At 38.1% G+C, this 19,763-nt stretch overlaps 2 protein-coding genes across 2 annotated transcripts; both read right to left on the reverse strand.

Moving 5' to 3' along the window:
* Positions 1-12,595: 12,595 nt before the first annotated feature.
* Positions 12,596-13,534, reverse strand: LOC112921233 (olfactory receptor 8S1-like). The gene has a single exon (XM_026000478.2). The coding sequence runs from the start codon at positions 13,532-13,534 to the stop codon at positions 12,596-12,598; it is 939 nt and encodes a 312-aa protein (XP_025856263.2).
* A 3,896-nt stretch (positions 13,535-17,430) lies between these two features.
* LOC112921232 (olfactory receptor 8S1-like) lies at positions 17,431-18,414 on the reverse strand. Its single transcript, XM_026000477.2, has one exon. It carries the CDS (start codon positions 18,412-18,414, stop codon positions 17,431-17,433), a length of 984 nt encoding a protein of 327 aa, XP_025856262.2.
* Positions 18,415-19,763: the final 1,349 nt, after the last annotated feature.

The following is a 19,763-nucleotide window of genomic DNA, read 5'->3' on the forward strand; positions in this document are numbered from 1 at the left end:
CCAAATATCTGAAATCCTCAGAAAGTTCCAAGGAAGCTCAAGGAACAGTCTTGCTTTGATGGACTTTTCTTCCCTTCTGGTACCCCTCCCATCTCATGGTATCTCTGCTTCCACCTGGGCACTGCCCTCTGCAGACCTCTTCCAGAATTGGGGTATGCTCCAAATTCATCTAGATCCTTTTCTCTAAAGGGGACTTGGTTTAAAACAATTTTACATAATAATCAAGTGAGATATTAATTGAAAACAGCCATTTACCTAATCTCAGAATTATATATAAAATAGACCTGTTTCAGGTCTTTCCACAGTTTTGCTTTATAGCATATCTATTTTCCTATTTTGTCTACTGTAGGAATTTCATGCTTTTTTTAGCCAATGTCCTTTTCCCCTTCAAGGGCATTACTGTCTTCAAAAGAGCAACAGTTAACTTTTGCAACTGCAAAAATGGAAGACAAAGGACAGAGGAGCAGGATCTTCAAACTGCTAACAGAAAGTAATTATCATACTAAAATTTTACACTCAATAAAATAGCTGTAATACATAAGGCAGATTTACAGACATTTCAAACAAAAAATAAGAACACTTGCCACCAGCAGAACTTCATCAAAGGAAAAATTAAACAGTGTTCTACAGAGGGTGTCTGGATGGCTCAGTTAATTGGTTTCAGTTCAGGTCATGATCTCACGGTTGTGGGATCAAGGCCCCAGTCTGGCTGAGTGCAGTCTACTTGAGAATCTTTCCCCCTCCTTCCCTCTCCCTCTGCTCTTCACTCATGTGTTCTCTCTCTCTCTAAAAAAAAAAAAAAAAAAAAAAAAAAAAAAAAACCAAATAAAATCTTTAAAAAGTGTTCTCCAGGTAGAAAAATTAAAATCCCAGATGTAATTTTCAAAATGCATGAAAGAATGAAGATAAAAGAAGTTGTACACATGTGGGTAAATCTAAAAGAATATGGACAATAAAACAATTTCTTATATTGGGCTTTATAAATATTTGTGCATGAGTGTGACTAAAATTAGTGAAAAATATCCTTTACATCAGGAGGTATTGAATTAAAAGTGGTCTAAGATAGTTTAATTAACCAAATTAAAGTAAAATTATCAGTTACTATTATATATTTATAGGTCAATGAACTGTATTGTAATTTTTAGGGTGGCCAAAAATTAGAGAGAGAAATACTGTAAAACGTCTAAATGAATGGTGGGGGAAAAATGGAATGAAAAAAAAATCATCCACGGAAGGAAAGAAATAAAATGTTAAAGAACCTAATTGACAAAATAGAAAAAATTAGTAGTGATAAGAAAATTGAAACATGATTAGCAAATTTGCCTAATTAACATTATTACCCTACTGCACTGTATTTCACAGAAGCAAAATATTGAGTCTTAAAATTTTTCAAATATTTATTTTAATTCTAGTGTAGTTAATATACAGTGTTATATTAGTTTCAGGTGTACAATATAGTGATTCAACAATTCTATACAGTACCAGTGCTCATCATGATAAGTGTACTCTTAATCCCCTTCACTTATTTCACCTATCCCCCCCGAACCAGCTCCCCTCTAATAACCATCTGTTTGTTCTCTATAGTTGAGTCTGATTCTTGATTTCTTTTTTTCCCCTTTTGTTCATTTGTTTTGTTTCTTAAATTCCACATACAAGTGAATCATATGGTATCTTTCTCTGACTGACTTATTTTGCTTGACATTATACTTTCTAGTTTCATCTATGTTGTTGCAAATGGCAAGATTTCATTCCTTTTTTTACAGCTGAATAATTTTCCATTGTGTATAGATACCATCTCTTCTATCAGTGGACATTTGGGCTGCTTCCATAATTTGGCTATTGTAACATAATGCTGCAATAAATATAGGGTGCATATATCCTTTTGAATTGGTGTCCTTGTATTCTTGGGGTAAATACCCATTATTGCAATTACTGGAGATGAATCCCTCTTGATGTCAGTGTTTCTCAGTGGTCAATCAATTACTTCCTTCACAATTACCTCAGCATGCAGAATATAGTGCATATCCTTGAACTATTCAACTGGCACTTTTGCCTTGAGCTTTACTGTGTATGAAATAATGACTCAAAACACAGAAATACAGTCCTTTGCCAGGTTTATGGTACTTTGTCATTTAAGGAGACACTGATAGAGTTCTGGGACACCCTGTAGTTCAGGTTAAGTATGGAAAGTATGGAACTGCTTTCATCTTCTTCCTTCCTTTCATTCTGCATGTCTCCTACCTCTTGGTGTGTCTCTGCTTACCCAGTGCTTCCAAACTACCCTCTGCAGAACTCCTTTGACTTTTCTTCTGCAAGATATTTGCCTAAAAACTATAATCATTATGGATTATTTTTTTAAATCAATCATAATCATAGTTGATTATTTTTGCCAATATAAATTCTTGTTTTAAAATATTTTCTTAAAATATGTATTTGTAAAATTTTAGAATTTCCTACAAGATTTCAGCATTTTATTTTTAATCAATTTTCCAGTTCTGATTCTTTGAGGGAATTTTGGCCAATTTATTGGCATATTTTAACAAGTTTTATGAAATATGCACCACTCATTTGTGATTCATTTTCTTTTTGAGGATTCTTGTCTTCCTTTTGCTATTTAAAAATATTTTCATAATACTTTATATAGTTTTATGAAACAAACTAATTCCTACTCAAGTCTTGTTCCTATATATTAGCTATATAAATATATATTGATTTGTTTTAGAGAGAGAGCATGTGTGGTCCAGGGACAGGCAGAGAGAGGAGGAGAGAATCCTCAAGTAGAGTTCCCCACGGAGCCCGATGTGGGGGTCCATTCCCAGGACCCTGAGATCATGACCTGAGCTGAAATCAAGAGTTGGATGCTTAACTGACTAAAGCACCCAGGTGCCTTACTACATTTTCCCCATTAAATTAAGAACTAAAATATATGATGGATATGTCAGAGCTAAAATATATCATTTTAAAATATGTTATTTTAAAATTATGTTGCACTTTATTATCATAAAGGAATTTTTATAGTCAAAGATTGTTAAATCATACAAATTACACTAAATTAAAAAATATTTAAATAAATTATTTAATAAGAGCAACCATCTAAATATAACTAGCGACACAAATAGTTATATTTGTTTCCTTCTAAATTTGTCTATAGAAAATCTATTTGTAATGCATTCTTAGATGCATTTGTTAACATACTACAGTTAGACCTAAAATTATATCATGAACATTTTTTCATGACTTCTAATTTTAAAAACCTCATTTTCAATTATCATCCAGTTTCATCAGGCACAGAAGTCAAATTTGATGTAGTAATCCTGCTGTCACTAAATGTCTTCAGCCTTTTACCATGATATCAATTTCTTTACTTATGCTAATAATTGCTCCAAATTGTATCTCGGGTAGGCTCAATGAAGTGTATAATACTGCATTAAACAATTTTAGCATGAAGTTTTTCCTATTTATGATTATTTCAAGAACTGAATCCTGGGCCAATGTTTATGATCACCATTAAGATATTCAATACTATTCAATTTAAATGAGACATATTAATACACTCTAATAGTAACTCAAATAGATTTGTGAGTTTTTTCCCTTTTTTATTAAAGTATAAAGAACAAACATAATTGGATATATTTAAAGTACATAACGTGATGATTTTATATATGTGTACATTGTGAAATGATTACCAAAATTAAATTAACATATTCATCCCCTCACACAGTTATCATTTTGTGTGTGTGCGTGTGTACAGAATGCTTAAAATCTACTCTAAGCATTTTCATGCATACAATTCCATATTATTTTTTAAAAAGATTTTATTTATTCATGAGAGACACACAGAAAGAAAGAGAGAGAGAGAGAGAGAGAGAGAGAGAGACAGGCAGAGGGAGAAGCAAGCTCCCTGCAGGGAGCCGAATGTGGGACTCAACCGTGGGATTACTCCCTGAGCCAAAGGCAGACACACTCACCACTGAGCAACCCAGGCGTCCCACAATTTCATATTACTAACGATAGTCACCATGCTGTACATTAGATCCTTGGAGCTTATTTGTCTTAGAACTTAAAGTTTATAACCTTTGATCTGCAACTCCCATTTCCTCCTCCTGTTCCATTTCCCTTCTGGCAACCACCACTCTATTCCGTTTCTATAAAAAAGAGTTTTGCTTTTGTGGATTAGATTCCACATACAAATGATACGATACAGTAGTTTTCTTTCTCTCTGACATTTTTCATCCAACACCGTGCCCTTCAGGCCCACCCATGTTGTTGCAAATAGGAAGATTTCCTTCTTTCTCATGGTTGGATAATATTCCATTTTTCATATATATCATGTCTTTATCCATTAATTGGTAGATAAACAGTTTGTTTCTGTATCTAGGCTATTGTGAATAATGTTGCAATCAACATACAAGTGCGGGTATTCTCTTGGATATCCTGATTTTATTTACTTTTTTTTCATTTCTTTTTATTGAAGTTCTATTTGCCAACATATAGTATAACACTCAGTGTTCATCCCATCAAGTGCCCTTAGTGCCTGTCATCCAGTTACCCCAATCCCCTGCCCACCTCTCCTTCCGCAACCCTTTATTCATTTCCCAGAGTTAGGAGTCTCTCATGGTTTGTCTCCCTCTCTAATTTTCCCCAATCAGTTCCCCTTCTTTCCCTTATAATCCCTTTCACTATTTCTTATATTCCCCATATGAGTGAAACCATATGATGACTGTCCTTCTCTGATTGACTTACTTCATTCACAGCACAGTACCCTCCAATTCCATCCATGTCGAAGCAACTGGTGGGTATTCGTCCTTTCTGATGGCTGAGTAATATTCCATATATATGTATATACACACATATATGTACATATGTGTATATATACATATACATACAAATATATATATATATATATAATATCACATCTTCTTTATCCATTCATCTGTCAAAGGACATCGTGGCTCCTTCCACAGTTTGGCTATTGTGGACATTGCTGCCATGAACATTGGGGTGCAGGTGTACAACATTTCACTGCATCTGTATCTTTGGGGTAAATACCCAGTAATGCAGTTGCTGGGTCATAGAGTAGCTCTATTTTTAACTTCTTGAGGAACCTCCCCAGTTTTCCAGAGTAGCTGCACTAGTTTACATTCCCACCAAGAGTGTAAGAGGGATCCCCCTTCTCCACATCCTCTACAACACTTGTTTCCTGTCTTGTTAGTTTTCGCTATTCTCACTGGTGTGAGGTGGTATCTCATTGTGGTTTTGATTTTATTTCCCTGATAGCAAGTGATGTGGAGCATTTTCTCATGTGCTTGTTGGCCATGTGTATGTTTTCTTTGGTGAAATTTCTGTTCATGTCTTTTGCCTATTTCATGATTGGATTTTTTGTTTCTTGGATGTTGAGTTTAATAAGTTCTTTCTAGACCTTGGATACTAGCCCTTTATCTGATATGTCATTTGCAAATATCTTCTCCCATTCTGTAGGTTGTTTTTTAGTTTTGTTGACTGTTCCTTTTGCTGTGCAGAAGCTTTTAATCCTGATAAAGTCCCAATAGTTCCGTTTGTTAAGTGGTAAACTACACTGATTCATTTTTTTCTTTCTTTTTTTGTATATTTTTTTTTATTGGAGTTCAACTTGCCAACATACAGCATAACACCCAGTGCTCATCCTGTTAAATGCCCCCCTCAGTGCCTGTCACCCAGTCACCCCATCCCCCCACCCACCTCCCCTTCCACTACCCCTTGTTCGTTTCTCAGAGTTAGGAGTCTCTCATGTTCTGTCACCCTCACTGATATTTACCTCTCATTTTCTCTCCTTTCTCCTTTATTCCCTTTCACTGTTTTTTATATTCCCCAAATGCTGATTCATCTTTCTAACTTTTCTGGTAATAATTTTAAATTAACAAAAAGTTAAAATGATAAGACAGAGTTTCTGTATATCCTTCTTTTCCACCTTCTACCTGGAATTCCCTAATGTTGAAATCTTATATAACCATGGTATATTTCTCAAGAAATTAATATTAGAACAATATTATAACCTAAATTAATGACTTTATTCAGATTTTACCAGTTTTCTCTACTAATGTTCTTTTACTGTTCCAGAATACGGCCCAGGGTACCATGTGCATTTAGCCATCATCTTTTTAGCCTTCTTCAGTCATGAGAGTTTCTCAGTCTTTCCTTGTTTATCATGGCTTTGATAATTTTTAAGAATACTGTTCAGATATTTTATGGAATGTCCCTTAGTTTTGATTGTCTAATGTTTTCTTATGATTAGACTGAGGTAATGGCTTTGGGAAGCTTCTTGGTTAGTTTATTCCTAGGTACTTCATTGTTTTTCATGTAATTATAAATGGGATACACTTAATTATTAGTGTATAGAAATGTAACAGATTTCTGTATGTTGTTTTTGTATCCTGTGACTTTACTGAATTCATGTATCAGTTCTAGCAATTTTTTTTTGGTGGAGATTTTAGGGTTTTCTATATAGAGTATCATGTCATCTGCAAATAATGAAAGTTTGTCCTCTTCTTTGCCAGTTTGGATGCCTTTTATTTCTTTTTGTTGTTTGATTGCTGTGGCTAAGATTTCCAGTACTATGGTGAATAACAGTGGTGAGAGTGGACATTCCTGTTGTGTTCCTGACTGTAGAGGAAAAGGTCTCAGTTTTTCCCCATTGAGGATGATATTGGCTCTGGATTTTTCACATATGGCCTTTACTGTATTGACATATGTTCCCTCTAACCATACTTTGCTGGATGGATGCTGTACTTTGTCAAATGCTCTTTCTACATCAAGTGAAAGGATCATATGATTTTTATCCTTTTTTTATTAATGTGGTGCATCACGTTAATTTATTTGTGAATAAAAGCTTCTGCATAACAAAGGAAACCAACAAAAATTATTATTATTTTTATTTTTTAGCCATTGAGTTTTTAAAAATTTTTTTTATTGGAGTTCAATTTGCCAACATATAGCATAACACCCAGTGCTCATCCCGCCAAGTGCCCCCCTCATTGACCATAACCCAGTCACCCCAACCCCCCGCCCACTTCCCCTTCCCCTTCCTCTTGTTCATTTCCCAGAGTTAGGTGTCTCTCATGTTTTCTCACCCTCACTGATATTTTCACTCATTTCCCTTTATTCCCTTTCACTAATTTTTATATTCCCCAAATGAATGAAACCATATAATGTTTGCCTTTTTCCGATTGACTTATTTCACTCAGCATAATACCCTCCAGGTCCCTCCACGTCGAAGCAAATAGTGGGTATTTGTTGTTTCTAATGGCTGAGTAATATTCCATTGTATAGATATACCACATCTTCTTTATCCATTCATGTTTCTTTTTTGTTTTTGTTTTTGTTTTTGTTTTGTTTTCCATTTTTTTTTCATTCATGTTTCGATGGACACCAAGGCTCCTTCCACAGGTTGGCTATTGTGGACATTGCTGCTATAAACATTGGGGTACAGGTGTCCTGGCATTTCACTGCATCTGTATCTTTGGGGTAAATCCCCAGCAGTGCAATTGCTGGGTCATAGGGTAGTTCTATTTTTAACAATTTGAGGAACCTCCACACAGTTTTCCAGAGTGGCTGTACCAGTTCACATTCCCACCAACAGTGCAAGAGGACAACCAACAAAATTAAAAGGCAACTTTCAGAATGGAAGAAGATAATTGCAAATGACATATCTGATAAAGGGTTAGTATCCAAAATATATAAAGAACTTATAAAACTCAACACCCCTCAAACAAATAATTGAATTAAAAAACAGGAAGAAGATATGAATAGACATTTTTTCCAAAGAAGACATACTGATGGCCACCAGAAACATGAAACGATGCTTAACATTATTCATTATCAGGGAAACATGAATCAAAACTACAGTGAGATATCACTTCACACCTGTCCAAATGACTAAAATCAACAACATAAGAAACAAAAGGTGTTGCTGAGGATGTGGAGAAAGGGGAACCCTCTTATTCTGTTGGTGGGAATGCAAGCTGGTGCAGCGACTCTGGAAAACAGTATGAAGGCTCTTCAAAACTTTAAAAATCCAGCAATCCACTAGTATAGTGCAATTCCACTAAATAAAATATAAAAATACCAATTTGAAGGGCTACATGCTCCCTGGATGTTTATAGCAGCATTATCTACAATGGCCAAATTATGGAAAATCCAAATGTCCACTGACTGATGAATGGATAAAATATGTGATACACACACACACACACACACACACACACACTGGAATATTTTTTTAAAGATTTTATTTATTCACGAGAGACACAGAGAGGCAGAGACACAGGCAGAGGTAGAAGCAGGCTCCATGCAGGGAGCCTGATGTGGGACTCAATCCCCGGTCCCCAGGGTCAGGCCCTGGGCTGAAGGCGGTGCTAAACCACCAAGCCACCTGGGCTGCCCTGAGGACAATCTTTAATTTTTTTTCATTTTTTAATTTTTTTATTGGAATTCAATTTGCCAACATATAGCATAACACTCAGTGCTCATCCTGCCAAGTGCTCCCCTCAGTGCCCATCACCCAGTCACCCCAACCCCCCGCCCACTTCCCCTTCCACTACCCCTTGTTCATTTCCCAGAGTTAGGTGTCTCTCATGTTTTGTCACCCTCACTGATATTTTCACTCATTTTTTTCTCCTTTCCCTTTATTTCCTTTCACTAATTTTTATATTCCCAAAATGAATGAGACCATATAATGTTTGTCCTTTTCTGATGGATTTATTTCACTCAGCACAATACCCTCCAGAACCCTCCACGTCGAAGCAAATAGCACACACTGGAATATTAGGCAGCTATAAAAATGAATGAAATCTTGCCATTTGCAATAACGTGGATAAAGCTAGAATATATTACGCTAAGTGAAATAAGTCACTCAGAGAAGGACAAATACCATATAATTTTACTCATATATGTGGAATTTAAAAAGCAAAATAAATTAGCACAGGGAAAAAAAGAGAGAAAGGCAAACCAAGAGATAGGCTTTTAACTATAGAGAACAAACTGATGGTTACCAGAGGGGAAGTGGCTGGCGGATGGATTAAATGCCTGATGGGAATTCAGGAGGGCACTTGTGATGAGCAGCAGGTTGGTATGGAAGTGTTGAATTACTAAATTGTACAACTGAAAACTAATATTACACTATATGTTAACTGGAATTTAAATAAAAACTTAAAAAATAAAGTATACAATTCAGTGTCGTTTAGTACATTCACAATGCTGTGTAACCACTATGTGTGTGTGTGTGTGTTTAATATTTCATCCACTTATTCATGACAGAGAGAGAGAGAAGCAGGCTCCATGCAGGGAGCCCGACGTGGGACCCGACGTAGGACCTGATCCCCGGTCTCCGGGAGGACACCCCGGGCTGAAGGCGCGCTAAACTGCCGGGCCACTGGGGCTGCCCATCCACTACCTTTCTCTAGAGCCAAAGCATTTTCAACAGCTCAAAAGAAAACCTCCTACACATTAAGCAACAACTTTCCATTCTTCCCTTCTTTACAATCTCAGGCAACTACCAATCTGCTGTCTCTGGATTTACTGATTCTGCTACAATATCAGAAGAAAAATAGTTAATTCTTCTAAACTGTTGAAATTTACTGCTGAATTATCTACGTCATCATTTCAGTTCTACACTCCAGTGCAGGTCGTGTCAGAAGGTACATTTGGTCTCTAAACCCCTAACCTGAGGGAAGTGTTGGTTAGGGACCAAATCTGAAAACTTCCATCTTAGGCCATAGTGTATAGAATCCCTTACTAAAGCAAGCAGCAGCCTAAGCTATCAGTTCTAAGACATATCACAGCTGAGTGCTAAAACCAGGGCTCTGATTGATGATAACCTCCTATGGATGAAGAGAGGCAAACCACAACAATACATATATCATAATTCTATTTTTAAAGGTCAGAAGCAGGCAAAACTAAATTATACAAAGAAAACCAAAAGAAAATAACCAAATTCAGAGCAGTACTCAGTTTTGGTGAGTGAAGAAGAGATGGTAAAATGAATAACTTTTTTTTTTAAATGAATAATTTCTTAAGCAGAGTAGTGGGTATGTATGTATTCACTTCATAATCATTCTTTAACTGGTATGTATATGTTTTGTACATTTTTTGGTGAGATATTTTTCGTAAAGACAAAGTGATAAAAGTTATAGAATAGATTGCAAAGGTTTTAAGTAAAAAAAAGTAAAGAACATGATGAAGCTAGGGCAAAACTGAAAAACTTAGCATGAATTGTCACACTGCAAGTCTTCCTCTCTGGGATATTGCTGTTTTTTTTGTCACCTGTCTTATAGGCAGAGACTTCTGGCCTGCTTAGGAAATGGTGTTCCTAGGAAATTAATATTGAGAATTTTCCCATAAATCCAACTTTCAGCAAAAAGCACTCAGGCATATACTAGGATTGTTACCAGTTATTTATGCCTCTTGGGAAGGCCAATATGCACGATATGCCACTATCCTCGAATTTCCGCAGGGCAGAAGAGCACAAAAGCCCTGAGGGAATGGTTAGAAGAGCTTCTCTAAGGCCTAGAGAGGATCCCTTCACTGATCAGTCAGCAGCGTAACGCCATGGGCATCAAAGTTCCAGGGCACTGCCCCTCCAAAAGGGCAATTGCTGAGCCTTTGAGATTTGAAGGGATGTCTCATGCAGTTACGATTTCTTATCTTTTGCTTATTCTGAAGGGAATTTCACTGAGTCTGTTGGTATCTTTCTCTCAATCACTGCCATTCTGTGACATCTCTGCACTGACTACAACCAGTCATCATCCCAAGTACCTTTCACTCTCCTTCACCATAGGAAGCTTGACATTAGAGGGTTTGCTGGTGCTTCACCTTAGGACACAGAATCCAAAGAAGGCCTTGAATATCCTATTGTTTGTGGTGGGAGATAAAGCATTTAGACTTTTCTGGTATATCAAATGAGGAGAGGTCCTGTGAGTTATCGATGGCCAGATGAGGATGAAAAGCCTTTATAACTGACAGCTGGAACAAGGTGAGTTTGTGAAAGAAGCTTGAGGAAAGTGCAAGCTAATTTTGTTTGTTTTTTTAGAGAGAGGAAGAGAGAGAGCATGTATGTAGTGGGGGGAGGGGCATAGGGAGAGGGAGAGAGAATACATGCTCCCAGCATGGAGCACAATGCAGGGTTTGATCTCATGCCCCAAGATCATGACCTGAGCCAAAATCAAGAGTAGGGTGCTCAAGTGACTGAGCCACCCAGGTGCCCCCAAAGTGCAAGCTAATATTAAGTGAATTAAATGAATAGTTTGTACTTAGTTTTGCCCCTTTTAATTTAACTACAGTGAATTAGATAATAGTAAAGTATAGATTGAACAAATCAGAAGCAATGTGAAAATGGGTTTATGTTTTTTTTTTTTAATTTTACTTATTAATGAGAGACACACACAGAGAGTCAGAGACACAGGCAGAGAGAGAAGCAGTCTCCCTGGGGGAGCCTAATGCAGGACTTGATCCCAGGACCCCAGGATCATGACCTGACCCAAAGGCAGATGCTCAACCACTGAGCCATCCAGGTGCCCTGGATTTATGTTTTATAGGTAAAAATAAATTATGTGGGAGTGATGTAGTGACTTAAAGCTCACCAACCACTGGCTCATGAGCAGTGACCAGTTGATTGACAGTTGAAAGATGAGAGGCAAGGATGCTTTAGGATTCACTTGTGTTGAGATGAAAACCCGATTAGGGGATCCCTGGGTGGCTCAGTGGTTTAGTCCCTGCCTTTGGCCTAGGGCGTGATCCTGGAGTCCTGGGATCGAGTCCCACATCGGGCTCCCTGCATGGAGCCTGCTTCTCCCTCTGCCTGTGTCTCTACCTCTCACTCTCTGTGTCTCTTATGAATAAATAAAATCTTAAAAAAGAAAACCAGATTATTTGCCTAGAGCTCATAGCCTGCAACTCTACAAGAAAAAGAACATGGACAGGTAAGCTCAGCTAATTGTAGAAAATACAAGTCTGAGTGAAGACTATGTCTTCATAAGGTTTTTAGAGATCCAGAGCCCCTTGCAGCCTCTCACACTGGAGATTTGGCTACCACCCCACACATACAGAAAAGTTCTTGAAAATTTTATGAGTCTGAGCTCTGTCTCAATATGTTTATTGTTTCCCTGAAGAAGTTTCAGCTTTCCATGCCTGTCTTCTATGGTCACCCAGTTGTAATTCTTTATCTTTCTTGCCATTTACCCTATAACTTTTCTCATTTATAGATCCAGGGCCCTACATTCTTCTCAAATGTGTATTCCCAAAAGTCAATAAAAAATGATAGATTGATGAAGCTAATGATTTTAATAAATGAAAGCCTAAGGTGAATGTTTTGGAATGAGAAAAATGAACCAATATGTTCATAACAAAACTTTCTAGATTAAGGTGATTATTTGATAATTTGTTTGCCTTGAAAAGGAACTGAACTATCCTTCCTATGATTACTTTCTCTCATTCTCTCATGGACTTCTAATTTAGGTTGCAGCATCTGATGTTGTAAGCACTCAGGAGCACACTATTGTAAACTCACAGAATGTCCTTTTGCATGCAGATTTATTCTAGTTCTCTACTACCTTTTGTTTTCATTTCAGCACCTGATATGTTGCAAATACTTTTCCATAGTTCGTGTCAGAGCTGCCTTCACCTCCTTGTTCTTCAGGCTGTAAATGAGAGGATTCAGCACAGGAGTGACTACAGTATACTGCACAGAAAAGATCAACTCAAGGGGGGATCCTGAATTTGGCATGAGATGGCGGAGCAAACCTGAGCCATAATAAAGAGTCACTGCAGTGAGGTGCGAGGAGCAGGTGGAGAAGGCCTTGCTTCTGCCCGAGGTGGAGCTGATGCTCAGGATGGTGGCAATAATACGGGCATAGGATAAGAAGACCAAAAGGAAGGTTCCCAGCCCGTGCAGAAGAGTGGAGCAGAGCAAGGCAATGAGGTTTTTGGAGGTATCAGAACAGGACAATGAGAGGAGAGAGGGCATTTCACAGCTGTAGTGGGGGATGATCTGGGCTTTGCAGAAGACCATCTTCATAGCTAGAAAGATGTTGATGAGCGCATCCAGAAAGCTCAGTCCCCATGATCCCCATACAAGCTGCATATACAGCTGTTTATTCATGATCTGTCCATAGAGCAGTGGGTGGCAGATGGCAGCATAGCGGTCATAGGCCATCACTGAGAGCAGACAGGCTTCAGTTCCTGCAGCAACAAACACGAAGAAGACTTGAGTAAGGCAGCACTCTACTGAGATGGTTTTCTTTTGAGAAAGAAGATTCTCCAGCATCTTGGGCACAGTGACTGAAGAGAAGCAGATATCAACAAAAGAGAGGTGACTCAGGAAGAAGTACATGGGTGTATGGAGGTGGGAATCAGTCCTGATCACCAGCAGCATAATCAGGTTCCCCATCACAGTCAGGAGGTAAATCCCCAGGAAGAGAACAAAGAGTGCAACCTGGATGTGAGGGTCAGCAGAGAGCCCAAGGAGGATAAACTCCGTGATGGTGCTGTGGTTCCCCGAGTCCATTTACAAAGGCTTTTCCCTAGAAATAATACAAAAAGGCATAGGAGCCAAAGGTCTATTATCCCCCCAAGGAATTTTTTAATTGTATTGGTTCTCTCTATTCATATCATTTGCTTTCTATTATGACTTAGGCTTTGTGTCAACCACTTAAAACAAAAAGATGATTAAAATATGGTCCCTGTTCTTAATATTGTCCATCGAAGAACATGGATATGAAGACAGAATAATCCTGTAATTAATGCAATGGGAGCTCAAACTGTGATTTAATAAGGGTCAATGATAGTACATTGAGCAAATTTGACAAAAATTTTAAAAAAGTATATGATTGCTCTTGGAAATATGTTTCTGACACATATTTAGTTTGCATCAAAATGGACTCAAAGGCTCAGGACTAAGAAAAATCAGCTCAGTCCATGGGTAGTTAAAATGTGGGTAGTTCTGAAAAACTGATTCATAGGTAATAAGTGGACATCAGAGAGCAGTGGCTAAATATTCGGGCTTTTGCATTAAACTAAGTTTAAATCTTAGGTCTACCACTAATTAGCTATGACTTTGCCCAAGATACACACAGCTCTTTATCTTAATGTCCTTGCATATTAAAGGCAGATAATAACAGTACCACGGAGAGTTTTTAGGATTAAATATGAAATTATATATAAAGATCTTCTAACTACTACTACTGCTACTCCTACTTCTATTACTTCTTCTCCTCCTCTTTATTCCTATTATTTGAGATTTTATGTCTAGGAAAAGTCACATATATTCTCACATCAGTGAAGCACTGTCAAAATCCATAGTTGTTGCTGCTGAGGTTACTATCATTGTTATTACTTTACATGCCTTTACAAAGAGATATGTAAGAAATCACATTGAAACCACTACCAGTGTCTTCCCTCCTCTGCACATCACCTCTGTTGGAAGGCAAATTAGAAGTTTAGAATTATTTTGGTGGTGAGTCTTTCTCTACTTTGCAATTACTATGGTGCCTTCACTCAGAGAGGAGGGCATGTAACTGCCACTAATAGGCATAGCTGCAGGACTTCAGAAGCAATGATACAGGGGAGATAAAGTGGTTGGAACTCAGTGTAGACACCTGGATCCACATGAAGAGCATTACTAGGATGGATGTATATCCCAGAACAGGCTGGAATCTCTAGAAAAGTAAGCAAGAGGAAAGTCTTAAAGGGTTTCCTGCCAGGGAGTACATGAATGGCTATTCTAGCTAGAGCACAGACAGGAGAAGACTCTGCCCAGTACTATGCATTCTGAATCTCGCTCCCAGGCAGTATAGGTAAGAGAAATTGGGGGAATTCATCCTGTAGGATTAGCTTCTGTTTGAAATACCCACAGCTGCTACTCCCTGCCCTCAGGAGGAAGGCTCTACTCACTAACTTTTCTCTCTTCATACTCAAGGACCTGTTTAAAACAGGAGTAGAGTGGGGAATATTAGAGAGGGTGACAGACCATGAGAGACTCCTAACTCTGGGAAATGAACAAGGGGTAGCGGAAGGGGAGGTGGGAGGGGTTTGGGGTGACTGGGTGATGGGCACTCAGGGGGGCACTTGACAGGATGAGCACTGGGTGTTATGCTATATGTTGGCAAATCGAACTCCAATAAAAAATTTACAAAAAAAATAAAACAGGAGTAGAATATCTAATCCTTTTAATTAATTAATTAATTAATTAATTGAGAGAAAGAGCAAGAGAACACAGGCAAGGGAAGGGGCAGAGGGAGAGGGAGAAGCAGGCTCCCTGATGAGCAAGGAGCCCTATACAGGGCTCTATCCTAGGAGCCTGGGATCATCACCTTAGCTGAAGGCAGATACTTAACTGGCTGAGCCAACCAGGTGCTCCATAGGTATTTAGATTAACTAAGTTTCATTCTGAGATACTGTCCTCTGTCTTCATACCTCAAACTTCATGGCCAGATGTGCTCACATCCCTTCTGTTTCTCAAAGTCTCTACTTTAGGATTACAACAACGTTCTATTTGCGAAACACTGACTGTTTACCAATGACTTCCAGCTTTGGCCTTATACCCTAAAGTCTGACCTTAGGTCACTCATAGGACTTACTAGGGTTTCCCAGCCAGTTCCTTGTCCTGACCACTCCCAGTAAGTCCAGAGATCAGCCAAGGGAAAATTCTGATTCCTTACTTATTAACTCTTTAGCCATAAACCCAGCCTCAAAATCCTTCCCATACACTAAATGCAGGTTACCTGTATATCCTGTTCAACAGGGGAATCTGTTCTCCAACTTGGCTGTAGATTGATCTAGGGAGAAGGAAGATGACCTGGAGAAAGCACTTCTGTATCTGGTGTCTTGGCAAAATTTATAAAATCCTATTGATGATAAAAAGCTTTACTGAATCTACACTAATAAATTTATATAGCCACAGGAAAGTGATTTTTTTTTTTCAGAGTCTCACATACTCTTAGTTTTTCTTGTTTCTAACATCATATCTCAGTTACACAAAGCATTGTTTGGTTTTAATGAGTCCACAGAGAAGCCATGTTTAGGCTTCTGGAGGGTGTGATTCTCCTTGTCCTTGGCAGGCTAGGCATGGTGAGGGCAACACCTTTTATATTCTATGGTCATAACCTGAAGTCATGCTTAGTAGTAAAAAATTTTTTCAACATTGATTTTTATAAAGATGAGTGGGGATCAGTTAGATGTGGCCTTTGGAACACTGAGGTGATGCAATGACCTTTAATCATTAATTCTAAACTCTTCTGAGTCTCTTGGGAGTTGAAAATAGAAAGAGTGGCCAAAGGGGTATTTGCCTGATTCCCTAAGCAGGAAGAATAGTTTTCAATTGATAATCTAAAAGCTCTGTCTTCTCTTTGGGACTTCTCAGGCAAAATCAAGTCTAGTCAAATTTGGTGTGTAAAAGTGATTTGTTATCAAAGAAGTAAAAAGGCTAAATAGAACAAACACAGTTCTCTCCTTAAACTGTCTATCCAAATCCATTTCCTTTAGGTATGCATCTCGAGGCCTATACTTGGTCCTGTTACAGTTTGAATACTCCCATTTAGGAGTATTTAGGGAAGCATTGTGTAAAAGTTTATAATATTCTTCAGTACAAATAGACTGTTACAAAAATCAAAATTTTCATTTATTTATAATTAACTATTAGAATTTTAGTCAAAGTAGACTGTTCTGGTCCCCCATTGTTACTTGTCAAATAAATAAGCAAGGGAAACATAATTCAAGGATGTTTGGAATAATTAAGAACACTTTTCTAAAAGAAGGTTTGCTTTCTTTGTTAACCTATATGTATTCTAAAGTATTTTGTTTTTAATTATTGTTATGATCATAACATCCATTCACACATGTAGCTAAGAAATTATACATATATGAAATTATATATACACATATATGAACATACATATACATGTTTAAGGGTTCTATAAAAAAATTATAGCAAGAAACAATAGGGTTTTGGAAGGTTTACTTGAGTCTGTCCTCTGTCTCAGTATATGAACTCACTTTCTTTAGCATCTTCAGTTCTTTTTTACCTACATCCAAGAATCACTCAGCTCAGGTTCATTATTTTCCTGCCACATAGCAGAAGTCTATTACTGTTTTTACTCAATCATCAAGAACCATCACTTAAGAGTAAAATATGGCTTTGCCTTTTCCTAAACTCAATTACTAATGATTGAAGACACACATATTTTACTAATAAAAAGACTAAGGTAAATATTTGGGGAGTGATGAGACTAATGAATGAACACTTTTATGACCACATTTTCTGAATTGAGATAGTTATTTAACCCATTGTTTCTTTTTATTTAGACTAAAGTAACACCTTTCTAATACTTCTATGTTCATTTCCTATGCACTGCTTACTTATAACATCTCACATAGTATAGACCTAGAAAGTTTTTTATATTAAAGTCAGCTCACACAATGTGTGGCTGGTATATTATCCTCTAGCTTTCCTTTTGCACCTAGAATATGGCAAATAGGTTGCAATTTCCTTCTCACAGCTGCCTTCACCTCCTTGTTCTTCAGGCTGTAGATTAGAGGATTCAGCATGGGAATGACCACACCATACTGTATAGAGAAGATCAACTCTAGGGGGTATCCAGAAGTTGGCATCAGATAGCTGAGAAAAGCAGATCCATAGAAGAAGTTCACCACAATGAGGTTAGAGGAGCAGGTGGAGAAGGCTTTGCTTCTGCCTGAGGAGGAGCTGATGCTCAGGATGGTGGAGACAATGCAGGCATAGGATGAAATGATTGGGAAGAAGGTCCCAAGCCCATGAAGCAGAGTGGAGCAGAGCAGCACTATGAGGTTGGTGAAGACATCAGAGCAGGACAAAGGGAAGAGAGAGGGCACCTCACAGCTATAGTGGCTGGTGGTATGGCTCTCACAGAAGTCCATGCTGGTAGCTAGGAGGATGTCGATAAGTGAATTCAAACCACCCAAGCCCCATGAGACCCACACAAGCTGTACACACAGCTGTTTCCTCATCATCTGTCCATAGAGCAGAGGATGGCAGATGTCAGCAAAGTGGTCATAGGCCATCACTGAGAGTAGAAAGCCCTCAGTTCCTGCAGGGATAAACACAAAGAAACCTTGAGCCAGGCAGCCCCTTACTGACATGGTTTTTATCTCTGCTAGGAGGTCTTTCAGCATCTTAGGCACAGTAACTGAAGATAAACAAAAGCCCAGGAAAGAGAGGTGACTGAGGAAAAAGTACACGGGCATGTGGAGGTGAGAGTCAGCTCTGATCACCACCACCAGCAGCAGGTTCCCCATGATGGTCAGCAGGTAAATGTTCAGGAACAGCACAAAGAGTGCAGCCTGGGCATGGGGGTCAGTAGATAGCCCAAGGGGAAGGAACTGGGTGATGGTGCTGTGGTTCCACAAGCCCATTTATGAAGGCTGTTTCCTAAAAAGTATATGAAAAATCATGACAGTGAAGTTTTTTCTTTTTCTTTTTAAAAATTTTATGTGAGGAGTGAACTCAAGACCCTGAGGACAAAACCTGAGCAGAGATAAGTGAAGTTTTTTCTATATTCTAATCAGATTTCACATTGGACTGATTCTGTTATATTATCACTATTAATCAGAAAATAAATTTTTAGCTTCTACACTAGGCTATAAGTTTTATGTCAGTCACTTTAAACGTAATGGGGAATAAGGCATGGTCTCTCTCATTTTAAAGGTCCCGTTTCAGTGAGATGTATATGTAAAGACAAGCAATTAGAAACCATGGTGATGGTGCAATGGCAGTTCTAAAGACGAATTTTGGAAGATTCAGTAATGAGTTAATATTGAGGTATTTGAACCAAGAGTTTAAAATGTAAGTTTTCTCTAAAGAGACATGTAAATTTACAGAAAAGTATGCTCAAAGGACAAGAATTAAGAAACTGGATAGTTCTTTATAGCTGTACCCTAGAGTATGAATGAGCAGCATAGGTCGTCACTCACAGGTGAGTATCAGCCCAGGTTCGTCCCAGCTCCACCACTAATTAACTATGAGACCTTATACAAGTGACATAAGTGTTCTGTACCTCAGTTTTACTATCTATAAAGTAAGTTCATAACAGTAACAACCTTATAAGGCTTTGCAATGATAAATAGAATATATGTAAAGTATTTAGAAACATGCCTACACAGAAAACTCATGTATTATTTTTATCAGTATCATTACCGTGGGCTACAAGTGTAGGAAGAAGTCAGATAGCAAATCACTCTCACAAGGTGATGTGCTATCAGGAATTAAGTTTTTGCTGTAACAATCACTGCACTTGTTTCCCAAAGGAGGCGTAAGAAAATAATCTAAAGATCATTAAAGTGGCTTAACATTGACATTTTGAAATCACTCTGGTATGGTTCCCTCCAAAGTTAAACCATTTTACAATTGCAAGGGCAATTTCACTCAGAAGTGGGAGGGTATTGTGACTTCTTTCAAAAGGAAGAGCAGCTGTAAATGAGACAGGAAATATTAGGGACTCTGGGTATAAATATGGTCTTGCACTTACATTATCCTCTGGGATAGATGCATATGTCAGTTGGGCAGAGAACTCTGGAAAAAGAAGGAACCAAAGTATGTGAATGGAAAATCATGCCAGTGCTTGAAGGAACACCTAGAAAAGGAGACCCTCCCTAGAACAACACTCTCTGAACAATTCTCCTAGACAGAGTAGGACAGAGAGAAGGAGAAGAAGATTGGAGCTTATCCTCTCAATTCTGTGACAGCTTGAGCTTGACAGGGCCCT

The sequence above is a fragment of the Vulpes vulpes genome, chromosome 8 (assembly GCF_048418805.1).
Source record: "Vulpes vulpes isolate BD-2025 chromosome 8, VulVul3, whole genome shotgun sequence".
NCBI classification, from domain to species: Eukaryota; Metazoa; Chordata; class Mammalia; order Carnivora; family Canidae; genus Vulpes; species Vulpes vulpes.